The following is a 15,000-nucleotide window of genomic DNA, read 5'->3' as shown; positions in this document are numbered from 1 at the left end:
CCAGTTCCCAGAGACAAGTGCGCCCGGTGATGTTTAGATCTACCAAATTTTGTCAAGGCTTACCAAACTTCGAAGAAGCCGTCGTCCTGCCTCGGATCAGGATAAATTGTCAGGCGTGAAATCTGACAGATTAGTTAATTAACACGCCATGATTTGAAGGAAAAATTTGATCTCTGTTTTTAGTCGGAGTATTTCAGTCGGCCTTCTACGGACAAATCTGTTGTGGTACTCTAGAACCAGTTGCAGTCAAACAAGGTGAAGCCTCCACTGGCATAGTAGAAGCAGCAACTGCCTCTGCTGGAGTTGAACGAATTCGAGGAAGAAAAAAAATAGAATGCAAGCAATAATATGCCGAGGGAACATATTCGATCGAAGCGGTTAAAGATCACCATAAGCCCATGACTCCTGAGATCTCATGTAACCTTTCCGGCGAACAAAGCGCAAGCGATGGTGTTTATTTTCGTGTGATTGACACTTGTTGTTAACAAATATTTTGCTGTGTCTCAGTGCGCCCACGTTTGACAAATTGAAAATTTGGCAGAGACAAATTTTGTCGAGATTTTTGGAAGGGATAAACAAGTTTTGTCAGTCCAGTGCACCTGTACCTTAAGTGAGTGGTTTGGACACCCGTTTAAGTGGCAGCTCTACACAACAAATGTGGTAAGCTGGGTTGGGAACAGTACAGCCGTTCTCCCACGGCAAGCGTGTGGGAAGGCGGATCACCATAACAGATCGGTGTGTCACAAAACAGCTGTCCATGGCTGCCAATTGACCAGGTGCGCATGCGTGATGTGTTGGCCACACCGGGTTGGTGTAACGGTGTGTCCACCTTGTTAATGTTTTTTTTTTGTCACAATGTCTTTATCAATCACATGATCGTAAACCACGTGGTTTAAGATCACGTGACCGATAGTTAACAATTAAACAATCGACTGATGAACTTTGAAATATTTCTGTTACTCAAAGTTGTTGCTCTAAGTTAGTAATCATTTGGCTCATGAGAAATACTAATCATCGCCCTCTGCCCTTTTGTCCTCCCATATACTTCGTAGACTACGAGCAGTCCCTGTCTCGCCGCTAAGTAAGTAGAGCGGTAGTAGAAGACAGGTACGACGAAAAAGTGGTCGCGCAAAAGCTCGCTCCTCCTCGAAGACAGAATTCGCGAGGCCATTTTTTCTACTGCTCGTGGTCGTGTTGATTGAAGATAATTATTACGAGAGACATCTTCTCTCTCTGATCACAATTATTTGGTTTCATGCATTCGTAAAAAACAAACATTATATCACAGCAAAATTTCCTCTCATCCCTTATACCAGTCGTAGTTGGCATTATTCTTAAATTGTCTAAACTGTTTTTTTATTTTTTTATTCTGTCAGACTTTGGTTGCACAATTAATTGACAGTGGAATTTCCTTCCCTGTTCCAGTTGAAAGTATTGCTGAAGTACTTTTCCCTCTCACAGACCATGCTTTCAGTTTCTTGGGATTCCAGTAAAATTGAAAATCATTTTCATATGTATAAAAGGAAAAAACAGAAAAAAAATACAAGACTTTTTCGGTCATTTTCGTCCAAAAGTTAGGTATTAAAATATATAACTTTTGGCTTTGTTAATCTGTAGCTCGTTGATTCAAGGCTTTCAAATAATTTTCTTCTCTATGCACGACCAAAATTTCGTTAAAATTCCCACTTTTGCGTCGAAAGTAATTTTGGAATTGATTTGTTTTGAAAGCTTAATGCGCATTGGCCAAAAATCTTATAACACCTTTTCTGTCAATCAGCATCAAATTGAAAGTTATTGTGACGCCACATGCATTGCTTGCTTTGCGTGGGTTGTGATTCGCGAATGTAATCAGTTTGGGAAATGGCTTTTTGGCAATAAATTAATTAAAAGCCGCTCTAAAGCTGATTGAGATTGTAAGTTGGCTTTTGCTTGTAATACATAAGGAGTCTGTTGGAGCTGATTTGCGTATCATCTTGCTTTCCTTGTGTTCTCTTTAATTTGAACGATATTGTCTCTTTCGCTTTCCACAAAGTCTGTTATCCATGGATGATTCAATGCCTTCAAAGCAGTGACTCGTTTTTCAGGATGGATAACTAGCATCCTTTTGACAAGGACTATAGCATCATCTGACACTTGGTTCCAGTAGCGCGCCGCCATGTGGTAACGTCCTCCGACAATCATCGACATAAGTTTTTTATCATCGCTTTGCCAGAAAGGTGGATGTCCCACAAGTAACAAGAACAGCACAACTCCGCATGCCCAGATATCAACCGCTGTCCCAACGGGATCGGCTAAAATTGTTTCAGGGGCCAGATACAGTGGCGCACCTTCTACGTCACACGTGATAACGTCAGAGTCACGTGGAAGGCGGCGCGCAAGTCCAAAGTCTGTCAGTTTCACAGTGGTTTTACCATTTGCCTTTTGTAAGATAATGTTGTCGGCCTTAATATCTCGGTGAACAATTCTTCGTCGGTGGAGGTAATCAAGGGCCTCAATTATCTAAAAAGAAAAGTTGTCAAAGTGTCGTAAGTATCCAGTTCTGCGGAATGAAATATCCATGGTATCTTGGAGGAGAGGAGGGTAGAGTAGACTGATTTCCAGAAACAAATGGAATGCCTATGTTATTTCCATTGTTATTATTATTAGAAATAGAAAGCTTAAGGCCCATTCTCTTGTTCTCGAGTGGGGCTTGCGATACTGGAGAGTACGATCTTCCCCAGAGCCCAAGTGGTTCAAAGGGCGCGGGATAACTTTATCCGGGGTATAAAATATACTTCGCGTTAACCGTTGGCCAAGATTTTCTTACACGCCTTTTAACTAGATGTGCTTAGAGTGTGCACATTCACAGTTACGAAGGCAAATTCTTAAATCTTTGCAGAGATTGAAACTTATGGAGAGTGACTTATCCACCGGATAAAGTTATCCGACGTTTGAACTACTGGGGCCTGGAGACAATCGTTATTGTTTCAAATTTCTGAGACATCGCAATAGGGCTGAAGCCGATGACGTAATGAATTCTTGGTTTGAATTCTGCTGAAACACGTTATCCTTAGTATTGACTGAAATGATGTTTGCTGCCTTTTGGGAGGAAAATGCCCGAGATTAGGACAAATCATGGAAGTTGCCTTGCGCCGGGTTGCCGTACTCAACCGAGCGAAAAGGATTATAGTGATGATGACAAACCTTGAATAAATGACTATACAAGAACATTCGAACTTTCAAGGGTTTAATTAATGTCTTTTCTTTGTTATCTTTTAACATCTAAGCATTATCTGTAACAAAAAAAAAAATACTTATATGACTTGTACCTGTTGCATGATCATTCGACTTTCTTCCTCAGAGAAGTCAGTTCCACTTACAAGGTCGTCGAACAGCGTCTTGCCATCAACAAACTCCAACACTACCCATACTGTACTGCACTCATAAAAAGAGTTGTGTAAATGCACAATGTTATGATGCCTTAATGTCCTCCAAATTTCAATTTCACTGTCGATTCGTTCTTTGTCGTAAACATCATCTCCAGCGTGAAATGCTTTGACAGCGAATATACAACCCGTGTCTCTCTCGACGCACTTGGACACCTTTGCAAAGGTTCCCTTCGCAATAAACTCTTGGATTTCGAAATCTCGATTGAACGTCTCTCCCTGAACGTTGTGCATTGTTTATTTGTCTTTCCTTTCGTACATCCGAGGTGAACCAGGTTCTGAAAGGGAAGAAATTTCATGTTAACATTTTTCGAAGTCAACCGCGGATTCTAAATTATTCCTTTATATAATATATATATATATATTAATTAATTCGTAAGTTGCTGCTGCACTAGATAGAAACCAACGTACGGCCACCCATCACCGGGTCCCAAAACGAGGTTGAGCAAACGCTTGGACCCAGTCCCTATCGACCAATGTTAGTACACCGCCAACTTAACAAAGTGTCACTGTGCCCGTTCCCCCGGAGAGACACGCCTTGTCCCCCTTACCCCCAACCCCCCGGCAGGTCTCGGGTCATTACATGTACATCCTAGTTCAGCCAGTCAGCCAACAAAATCGTAAGCCGTATATTTGAATTCTGATTTCTCCTTTGAAGCTATTTCTTTACAACACAGCAAATATTTTCTGGAGGCGATCCTGGTCAACTGTGATTATTGCAATAGCTATTTTGATCAAAAGAGCTTTCTTCCGCAGCAAAATTAAATTGCTCCTGAGGAAAAACAAGGATACCTGAGTGTTTCGAATAATTTTACCGCAATAATTTAAAGATTTGGTATAAAAACTTAGGGAAAAGTAGACGTGAGAAAATTCCTTAAGTCTTCGAAGGACAATAATGCGAAGGTCTGCGTAATTAAAATTGACTGATTTCAAGGATTGCAAAATTCGTACCAAGAGTCAAAGTGATTTTTGATGATGTTTGTAGAATCATCAAGACCACTTGAATATGCATTTTAAATGCCTGTCCTTTGTCGTTTCTCTCCACAAGAAGCAATTTGCATAAGCTTATAATGAAACACTTAAGAACCGCCCGTGGATTCACGAATATCCGGAATTAGCGATCAATTCTATTACACGAAAATTCACTTCACATTTTTATGGCGAAATCGGGTCACGTTTTCCTTTCTTCGCCACTCCTTCGTTTCCCTCTGTTCACGATCCCTTTATTGCTGGTCACGTTTCGCGCTGACGCGTTTGATGCGTGTTTTAGCATTCTCTGAAATCTTTATAAATACATCACAGCCTTGATTGGGTATCTGTGTTGCTGTCCGGGGGAAAGGAGAGGGTCTGTTCATTGGGGGCATGCAACGGCAGTAATTCAACCCATCCCATCGAAAGTTGGTAAATTCTGTGCGTTTTGTGAGGCTCCTGCGTCATTGATATGCATAGTTACCGAAGGATCACCTTTGTAATTGCCAAAAAAGCTATTCAAGGATGAAGCACCGCGAAAACCCTACAATATCAGTGGTAGTACGCCCGGAACCTCCCCCCAGCCCTTCCCTACAGAGCGTAAGGTAAGCGCCCCTAGGTTATTTTAAGCGAGATATAAAACCACCACTATCGCTGATGGAACCGCCGCGCCAAAAACCTATTACGTGCGAACGACTTTAAACCTCTACCTCAAGAAAGAAAGCCTCCCTTCTTCGACAGAGGGTGAAACTGTCCAAGGTCAAATTTAAGCCGTGGCCAATAACACAATAAGCTTTTATACACTGTGTTAAAAAGGAGACTTGTAGAGTTGTTAGTTTTTTCACAAATCACATTTTAAAAAAGCTGGTTTATTTTCATACTGGCTTCCGATGCAGTTTGAACAATATACTTTGCAGGTCACGGGCATTTTCAAGTGGCGGTCATAGATATCATGAAACGTTGCCAGGACTGGAGGAATGTGGCTTTGGATCAAGGTCACTTTCACAAAAAGGATCATAGGAGTTTTATTTTGGTGCCAAGAATTAATAAACGATGTTGGTCAAGAAATATTTTGAACTTGAGTGTAAATCTTGAGGTTAATTAAGTCTAAAAAGCTAGTTATGCAGATAATAAAATCTGTCATCCCAATTGAACAGATTGAAATCACTGAAAATACAGTGTCAGTGCATGTCGCGAAAAATTGTGCGATAAATACAAAACAAATCTTATTTAAATGGGGTGAAGACCTCACAGAGGCATTTCTACGGAAAAGCTGCTGATCGCTTAGGACCGGTTCTAAGATAAAATATAACAAATCTCTGATAATGGAAATGAATAAAATGTTGAATGTTCACTGTTAATGACGAACTTGTTTTGCACCACAAAAAATATATATTCTTGATCATGGTGGTGAGTTCAAGAAGAAGACGTCCTTCAGTTTGGCTTATTGGCAAATATCGAAAATTTTTGTTGTCTTCGATTAAGGTTAAATTCATATTGAGCTTGGTCGCTAACGTCACACGACTTCCACAGAGTTGGCGGTAAAATTCTTATAAAGCAACCTCCACGGAAATCGCGATAAACTGACTTGATCTAAACTGAGCTTTGTCAAATTAGTTAGGAAAACAAGTCAAGATTAAATGGTGATAACAAGTTATACTTGGTATTATTACGATCCATAACCGTGAAGATTAGGGGAGATTAGTTGATATTATCTCGTATAGCCAACTTACTTGTGAAGTCGCTTTTTCCACACTGGTCTTCTCTCCGGTACTTTCGAGAGTCACGAAAATCGATTCTCCGTTCCTTACGATGCCGTGGAGCAATTAAATGGATCCACCCAATGTTGAAATGCTCTGACTTTCAAGAGATAAAAATTCTTGGGAGTTTTTTGGCGACAAAGTGGGAAAGTTGTGGTTAATATCCTTTGGTTGTGGCGGCAGTACTCTGTTTTAGCCCGCGGAAATAGTAATTATTATTCTTATTGGGAACAATCAAGTGTGACGTTGAAGCCAGACGGAAAGGTGCAGATAAATCAACCGATATTATTTCCGACCTATGGCTTGCAAACGGAAAGGACTTGAAATGTTTTCTTATTTTGCTTTTTTGTTTGCTATAAAAGCAAGGTTGGTTTTTGATTTGGTTTGATCACAGCAATATTTCTTGTGAATCCCAGCAGTGTTAAGTAGACCGTGACCAAAGGAGTCTGTTTATTGAACCAACTCTGTGACGCTGGCACTGTCGATGTTATATCATACAACTTTGACAAACTTGAGATAAGATATTTGTAGTGTTAAAAAATATTTGTTTGATCTTCCGTCTCACTGAGAAGAAACCTTTCTGTCCATCTTCTCAAAGGAAATTTCACCAGAAAGTTTCTTAATTAGTTTATTCCACAGATCGACCTCCAAGAGTAAACATTCGAGTCATTGTTTCAAAGTTTAAGTGTATGAAACTAAAGAATAATCTAGAATAAAAGCGATTCTTTTTACATTAGAACAAAATACGTGTACCATAAAAAACCCTTTATAAAAGCTATCGTTCAACCACAAATAAACAAGATTACTCCTTGCACAAATAGTTTAGGATTTATTGACATTTTCTAGATGTCCCCTTGTGAAAATGTTTGTGTTTGTACAGCGCCTTGTAATCTCTCTCAGACTTCCCGTTGTGTCTGATGCTCTCCGTCTTTTCCGGTGTTTATATACACCAACACCATGTTCGGTTAAGATTATGGCAAGGATAACAAATTTCGTACGTTTTCCGAAACCTGTTCAATCAAAGTAATCCGGATACACGTGCTGCTGTGATAAGCTTCGCCTAAGAGCCTGGGGTGCCGGCTGCGTGAGTGAGGAACGAAAACTGTAAAATTTTACTGGACGGTTTCGGCAAGCAGTACATCATTAAATTAATCCTGATTGTATACCGTCATGATCAGAATTGTGATCTTATCGGCGTAATGTGGAAGAAAACAGACACAATACAAAATTATTTTAGATTTGTTATATGTCAAGCCTGTCAAACCATTTCGTCTCAGATAAGATGCATTGGAATTAATTATAACATCTGATAGTTTTTTCTCTGTCACTTAGCGATCGAGTGCAAAATTAGAAACACATTGTGAAGATTTTAGCTGTAACCAGCTGTGAAACACTAAAAAACAAATTGAAAAAAAAAAAAAGGTCCCGTTGCCAGTTTTGTGTCACAGCTAGTCTTAGCCATGTTCAAATTGTTATAGTCATACTTTCAGTTTGGAAGTTATATTGATGATTACGGCTTAGTTTATAAAGTTTTCTCGATAATTGATGGAAATGTTGACAAACCTCAAGGCAGTATCCTGCGATTCTTTTCGCGTGATCAAACGTAACTGTTGCACTGGAATGAATTGGCTTCTATATGATTCAGTGCAGAGATAGTTCAGGGAAGGGAGGCACTATGGCCTGAACCTGTATCACTTTTAAACCAACAAAGCTGCCATAGAAGCTACCACACAGAGGGTGATGAAAGCCCCCAACGGAATGTTATCTAATAAGATAAGTAATAGTCGGTATAATAAATGGATAAATGAAAAAGTAAATTAGAGAATCCTCAAAGGGGCTAGGTCACGCTATTTTAGGCATTTTCAGCACTGATCGAATGGTCATAGAATTAACTAAAATGTCAAAATAACTGTTCAAAACTATAGAAGAACTCTAACAAAACACAGGGAAGCCGAGGAGGGACATGGGTGGACAAAACTGGAGAGGATTGAAATGGATTGAATTTGGGTAAATTTGAAAAACGTCGGCCCACCTTTTTTCAAATTTATATCAGTCTATATCAAAATGTCATTTACAAAACTTGAAAATCATTCTCAGTTGTTATGTTGCCGTGATTTTGCAAATCAAAGACTCTTGCTCTGCAATTGGACGTTTAGAGCTCATAATTAACAAAATTAAACAAAATTACCTAAAATAGCGTGACCTAGCCCCTTTAAGGAAAAAACGCAACGAGAGAAAGCGAATTTTATTTAGTTGTCATTAATGACGGCCAATAAGTAAAGGCAAGTTAAGGTTAATTTGGAGGAGATTAATATTTCAAATCTTGATCCTTGAGTTCTAAATGAAGGATTTTATTTTGAGTTCGCTTAAATCGCTTTCCTTATTTTTTGGGAACAAAGTGAACGACATTCTTTAGCCATCGAATTCTGAAATCGGATTATGTCTCTTGTCTTTCTTAATCTTGGTTCGAGAAGGTTTAATTAAGACTTTCTAATCCCATACACTTCTTCATCATTTGAAACGTAAATTATCTCATTGTCCTTAAGTATTTCTTTCACAAGTACTTAAAGCACGCGAACCCTTTGTAAGCTCAATGGTTTTGAAGGTGATTTCAGCCGGTGACTATGACCACTTGTCCGCAAAGTTTTGCATAAAGGCCGATGTACGTGGACCTGTTATCGCGTCCGTGAAGCTTATTATCCATCATTATCCTTTTCATGGCAGTTATTTATTTTTGACTACGAAGTCCCATCTCAATCGTGGATTTTTCACGGAACTTAGTATTAAAGTGTACTTAAATATTTTATACACGGCGCACGCGCAAGCTTTGTAAAAAAAACCTGAGCCCTCCTTTTGCACTAACTGAGGGGATCCACTCGTTTGGTTTGCATCAATGACCGAGGCGTGAATAACAAGAGTAGTCTGTTCGTGTGACGTCACAAACTACTCTGCAAAGCATGACTCGTCCCAGGGTCTTCTCGCCTTTCAACAAGGCGGCTGGTGTAGAAGATCCTGGGGACGAGGTTAAAATGTTTTTGAAATCCAATATAAACCAGGAGCCCATCTGGACTTCTGGGGCGTGCAACTTCCATACAGCGTCTGTGAAACGGCGTTATCACAAGTAGGTTTATTTTTAGGCTAGCCCTTCCAGCGAATTAGGTAAAAAACAAAGGCAGTTCCGGTTCGGTGACCCTATGACGTCAGTTTAATTTCTTGTAATTGGTCATCGGGCTCCTGTGGGAGTCTCATTAGCGGGAAATTCAATCTAAAAATAACCTTACTTGTGAAAACGCCGTTGCACGAAAATAGGTAAGTTGCACGCTCCAGGTGATGGGCTCCTGTATAAACTCATTATGTAGCCGCTTCACACACGCGGTCTTGAGCCAAATGACTACTACTTTTTCAAACTGTAGCATTCATCATCAAACATTTTAAAGTTTCTTTTATCACTAGCACTAACGCAAAATTCAGTAATGAGAAGTCACGGCCACAGGCGTCGAAGTCGAAAAATAGACCAGTTTAGGTACTCTTTTTGGTTAAGGGAGGATGATCTGGCTCATCAAAGTTATAGCATTAACGTTTTCAATGGCGTTGCGCTCTCTAACCAAACACTGAGAACGGCATTATAACCAAACAGCCTTTTCCCTGAAATTAAAGCAATACTGCTGAGCTTAGAGTGCAAAAACATTTTAAAATTTTTATCATACTCATTTCACAACAACTTGAACTGTATAAACAAACAAGTACCGACGAATAATTAATCAAGGTAAAAAATAACAGGCCACGCTTTGTAATGTAACGTTATTTCTAGCATAACAAAAGTCCCCACGCTAAAGCACTCGCATACGCTCTGTATGTCTTCTTCGATGATCGCGACTTGGCGGGCGACGCTGGGGTTGGGGGTTCTTCAGCCCCAGTCCTGCCCGCCGGCCAGGATTGAGAATGTGGACTGATGAGACAAACCCAAGAGCTTAACTTGGCCAGCGGTATAACCCTATCAGGCGTTCACGACTTCTAACCCAAAGTTCAATTCTCCTGTCAACTGTTTGCAGCAGTTTAATAACCATTTCAGTCCTGAGTGTTAGACTGTTTAATGATTTTAATCTGTCTAACACTGGACGATTTTACTCGCCAATGGGGGCCACCCACCCTGCCAGCAGAGGCTTTCTAAACTCGACGCGAAAGCAAGGACTCCGTAGAAATCGTGTAAAGTCAGTTATTGAGTATGCGCAAGCCGTTGCTTTGAAATAGTTTAAAATCAAGCCAAGTCTTGATCGCACTCCTAGACGCCATATTGATTTCGGACTGAAGGCTCGATTTTGACCTTCGCCTTGTCAAAAATGTGATGCGTGCGCTGCCTAAACCGGTTTGACCGGAGTGACTAGCCCAGAAACTCGGACTGCGGCGACCTAAGAAACTTGACATGATTTCTACAGAGCCTCTTTTGCTTGCCCTCTGGTGAGTTTTAGAGAGGCTCTGTTCGCAAGGTAAGGGCCACCGTTAGGGCTGAAAGGGTTACAGCAAGTGTAGCCAAAGTTGGTTCGCCCAGGGTGACTCGACTCGTGTAGGCTGTTAGTCCTTCTTTCCTGGACAACTTTTCTCCATTATAAAACGGGGCCTAAAAGAGCTCAAGAATACAACATTACTTTTATAAAGTCATAGACCTTATTCATTGGCGGTCACATTTATAATTCTTTTATCCAAGTGAAAATTAGCCTACCAAGCCTCATTTTAGAGCAAGAATTCTTTTCAATTCATTGTATGGTATCGAGGCTTGGTAGGCTAATTTGCACTTGGACAAAAGAATTATAAATGCGACCGCCATTTATGAATAAGGGCCCAGTTCCTCAAAAGCCGATTAATGCTAATCTAAGATTAAAAATTAACCAAGCAGTTTATTTCTCTACTCCCAAATGCTGTTCAACGCAGATTTTCGGCAGAACTTTACATGAGAAGACATCAATCTTGAAAAACAAAAATAAACAAAAGAAACTTTCACCAAAAAGTTGAAAACGTGAAACCAAGTTTACGCTAATCCTGGATTAAGTTAATCGGCTTTCGAGGAAGCGGGCCAAGGTCTATAGCCTGCGGACAATGAGGTTGCCAATGAGGTACCCAGCCCACCCTGGAAGCTATATGATGAAACCGGAGCGGTCGCTAAGCCAACTGTGTTTGACAAAATGGCGACTTACAATTACTAACTATCTTATAAAGGTACGAAGTACATAGTCATACATACATATTTTCCTAGAAGTCGAGAGGCTATACAAGTAAGTTTAAGTAAGTATCTCATCTGGGCTAATCAGTGGGATCAAATAGCGTTTTTTTGCGATCGGACGGTAAAAGTAACTATACTAGTGATTGGTTTCGATGCAGATTTGAATTGATATTTGAAATTAAAATTAATTTAAAGGCTTCGAGAAAAGTAAATAAAAGTAAATAAAGTAGACTAAGAGAAGTTCGGGCCGTGGTTGTTCGAAGCATGGTTCCTGCTAACCTGCGATCAATACCATGACATTTTACAGCTTTTAATATTTGTTAAAAAAGGAATCAAATTAGTTAAGATGCTGAAGTAACGTTAATTAACAACTTCCACGATCAGCAACTTAACTTGATTCATCTTTCTGCAGTTCAAATGTATATGGCTTTGAAATGGTCTAGATAAAAGCAGTGAAGAAACTAATTTTAAGAAAAACACGACACTCCTGAGTTTTACAGACATGTTTCGGCAGTTGCCTCTGCCATCTTCAGTGTGAAATGAACAATAAATTACGGTGAAATATAAATACTAGAGAAATTACAATAATAATAATGACAGTAATTAAGACTACGACAATGGTAATTCAAAATTAAACAGAAAGCTTCAAATTAACATGTTTGACCTATGCGTTAAGTGTTGGTTTGTCCCAAAATATGTATTAACCTGCGATCAATACCATGACATTTTACAGCTTTTAATATTTCTTAAAAAGAAAGGATCAAATTAGTTAAGATGCTAAAGTAACGTTAATTAACAACTTCCACGATCAGCATCTTAACTTGATTCATCTTTCTGCAGTTCAAATGTATATGGCTTTCACATGTATTAACTTTCCTCATTTCTTAACAAATGGTTAACCAAAACCATTCTTCGAGCAACTCGGCGCAGAGCAAATAGCCTTAAATAATGCTAAGTGATAGAGTCAGCTGAGAGTCAATGGGCTTTAATTTATGGCTTATCAGTACCAAAACTGCGGTGAAGGTGCGTTTGATTGACCCTATTCCGGAATAAGAATACATCGAGTGATGATTTAAAATGATATATGTGGCGTTTTGAAGCAACAAGGATAATAAAGATATGTTTAAAATAGCTTTTAAGATGGTGTTTGACAAGTTTAATGTCAATCTTCGTAAAAACTAAGGATTTCAATCTTCTATTCCATGTATTCCTATTCTGGGATACGGTCAATCAAACGCACCCTAAGTCAAGTCAACAAAATAAGTCTTGCTTCTGGCTCGGGTTGCTTGAAGCACGCTTAGCGCTAACCAGCGTTAAATATTATGGAAACCTGTAGGTTTTGACACCTCTTAACCAACGGTTAGCGCTAACCAGGATTCGAGCAACCGGCCCCTGTTTGCTTGTGTTTTTCTTTCATTGTTTTTACCCTGGTGTTGGTAAAAATGTAAATGCTTTGTCTATAGTGGAGGTACTCTTAGCTATCAAGCTACAATAGTTCACAGGCGCCCCACCTTTAATTATCTAAAGGAAACAATTCAAACTTAACAGAAGTTATGATTAAAAACCCCAACTGGCAGGAGGCAACCAGTTGGCAATTTACAAAGAGGGAGCTGGGATAGCACAGTGGTGATAATTTGTCATGTTTGGACTGTGTGTGATTCAATAATATACTAATGTTATATACATCAACACACCAAAAGCTAAAAACTTATATATGCAGATCAACATACTAAAATCCTCAGCCTGATCACTTAAACTCAGATGTCATTCACCACTGTAGCAACTTAACAGATTCTTATTTAATTTTCATTCTCAATGTGGATCCATCACTGAATTCACATATTATCAATGCAAGTGGGCAAAACTATGAAAATGTTTTCATATCAGCCTAGGATCCTTAATGTTCTTGTGAGATTCAAAGTACTTGTAATTATAGTAGTAGGTTTGTTTATTGAAACCTCTATCAGATTATAATCTGAATTACAGGTCTGGTAAGATGTAACTTTAGGAATAAATAGATACTTATAAATGCTGAATACGATATATAATTTATACATAAATAATACAAACTACCCTAATAAACATATTACATCAAGTCAGTAGCGTATTTGTTTGTGACAAAGTCACCAAACCTATTTGTGGCAGTTACCTTAGCTCTTACCCTATCTCTCGATCTGAGTGAGTAGTAGGCAGAAGCACTCGTAGATTCTAATCTACTAGCTACTAGCTTGTAAACCGGGTTATCCGGATTAAGCTGCGTAATAAATTTCTGACAAGCCGCTAATCTACGATCTTGGAGGGTTGATATACCGGCTAAATTTAAGGCCTCGCTATTGGTGGAGCCAGGAAAGATAATTGCGAGGGCACCTATTCTTTCAAGCTAATCAGATAAATATTGCAGAAACTTGTCACTTGTCAGTATTGCCTTCTGCATTATTTGTGTTAACCTGTGATCAGGCGTACTTTTCTTTAGAGAGGGTGTGAAAAGGTTAACACATTCATCCCCGCACTCCACTGGGACTGAAATTGAAACTACCACTGGTCTTTTCAGAATGATCACAGATTACCTGGTATAAAAGTTCATTGCCATCCCCAAAAGTGCAGATCTTTGAATCAGTTCAGTGGATGTGTCCATACCAATGGTCTTCAGATTTTCTTTTAACCTCAGCAGTATTGTTCCCAATACCTCCAGCACTATGGGTATCACCTTTGTCCCTACAAATTATTATTATTATTATTATTATTATTATTATTATTATTATTATAATTATTATTATTATTATAATTATTATTATTATTATTATTATTATGGACAATAATAATAATATTAATATTAGTGTAATTCATTATGAATAATATCTTCTGATAAATTGATTTTTTTCTTCATCAGAACAGAGGACCTGTGGATTGCTCGTGAAGATGCTTGCCGTGTCTGTTTCAAGGCCCTTTCATCTTGTGCGTCTCTGTCCTTGTTTTCCTGCAGTGTTTTCATCCAGCACATTGAAAAGGGTCGAAAACGTGTACCTGAGGCCATTATGTACACTTGTGGCAAGTCCAAAACCGAAAAGGAAATTGAATCCAATCTTTATCCCCAATCTCATGTTTAACTACATGTGTTCATCCTACTTTCCTGCATCAGTTGCAAAGGATCCAGGATACGTGGAACGCCTGAATGTTAAATTAGCACCTCTAAAAAACACCTTACAGCACCTCGAATTGTTTGCGAGTGTTAAGGAATTTGCATCTGTTGGAGACAAAGTGCATATACTGTTCAAGATGGCCAAGATAGCTGAAGTGGATACAAGACAGAGAAAATTGTTGGAAAAAGAGAGACAAACGTCACAACAGGGACTAGCAAGCGCGTATGTTGAATTGCTTGATAATATCTCCGATGCGATCTTTGAGTGCAACTCTAGGAACCTTGCGAATTTATTGTGGGCTTTGGGCAAGATCCAGGAGAGAAATCACAAAGTGGTCGAAATCTGCGAAAAAGAGATTTTGTTACGAGGCATTGCAGCTTTTAATACGATTGAAATCTGCCAGATCGTAAATGGTTGCTCGAATTTAAGATTAACAGCATCTGATGTGTTCGTCATGCTAGAAGATGCCATTTTGAATGAGAACATTA

The 15,000-nt window shown here is 39.1% G+C and overlaps 2 protein-coding genes across 8 annotated transcripts in view; one reads left to right on the top strand and one right to left on the bottom strand.

Moving 5' to 3' along the window:
- LOC137979041 (calcium/calmodulin-dependent protein kinase type II alpha chain-like) overlaps positions 1–7,845 on the bottom strand; it is an 8,188-nt gene extending 343 nt beyond the window's left edge. Inside the window, exons 1-3 of one of the 2 annotated variants that reach the window (XM_068826204.1) lie at positions 7,718–7,845; positions 3,309–3,703; positions 1–2,499 (exon numbers count right to left, since the gene is read on the bottom strand). The exon at positions 1–2,499 is cut by the window's left edge and continues 343 nt beyond it. In XM_068826204.1, the coding sequence (XP_068682305.1) occupies positions 1,969–2,499; positions 3,309–3,659 (882 nt within the window). In that variant the 5' untranslated portion in view covers positions 3,660–3,703; positions 7,718–7,845 and the 3' untranslated portion in view covers positions 1–1,968. Of the gene's footprint in view, positions 2,500–3,308; positions 3,704–6,127; positions 6,600–7,717 lie in introns of those variants that run through there. The other variant, XM_068826203.1, reaches the window with a different exon arrangement.
- Positions 4,709–15,000, top strand: part of LOC137979040 (uncharacterized) — a 12,415-nt gene continuing 2,123 nt past the window's right edge. Inside the window, exons 1-2 of one of the 6 annotated variants that reach the window (XR_011118252.1) lie at positions 4,709–4,999; positions 5,312–6,107. Coding sequence is in view for 5 of the 6 variants with exons in the window: in XM_068826198.1 (XP_068682299.1) it covers positions 14,292–15,000 (709 nt within the window). In the remaining variant the exon portion in view is untranslated. Of the gene's footprint in view, positions 5,000–5,311; positions 6,108–11,325; positions 11,435–14,262 lie in introns of those variants that run through there. The other 5 variants (XM_068826198.1, XM_068826197.1, XM_068826199.1 and 2 more) reach the window with 5 other exon arrangements.

Source organism: Montipora foliosa, chromosome 12 (assembly GCF_036669935.1).
Source record: "Montipora foliosa isolate CH-2021 chromosome 12, ASM3666993v2, whole genome shotgun sequence".
NCBI lineage: Eukaryota > Metazoa > Cnidaria > Anthozoa > Scleractinia > Acroporidae > Montipora > Montipora foliosa.
The sequence above is the reverse complement of the archived record's forward strand: the minus strand, read 5'-3'. Positions and strand labels throughout refer to the sequence as shown.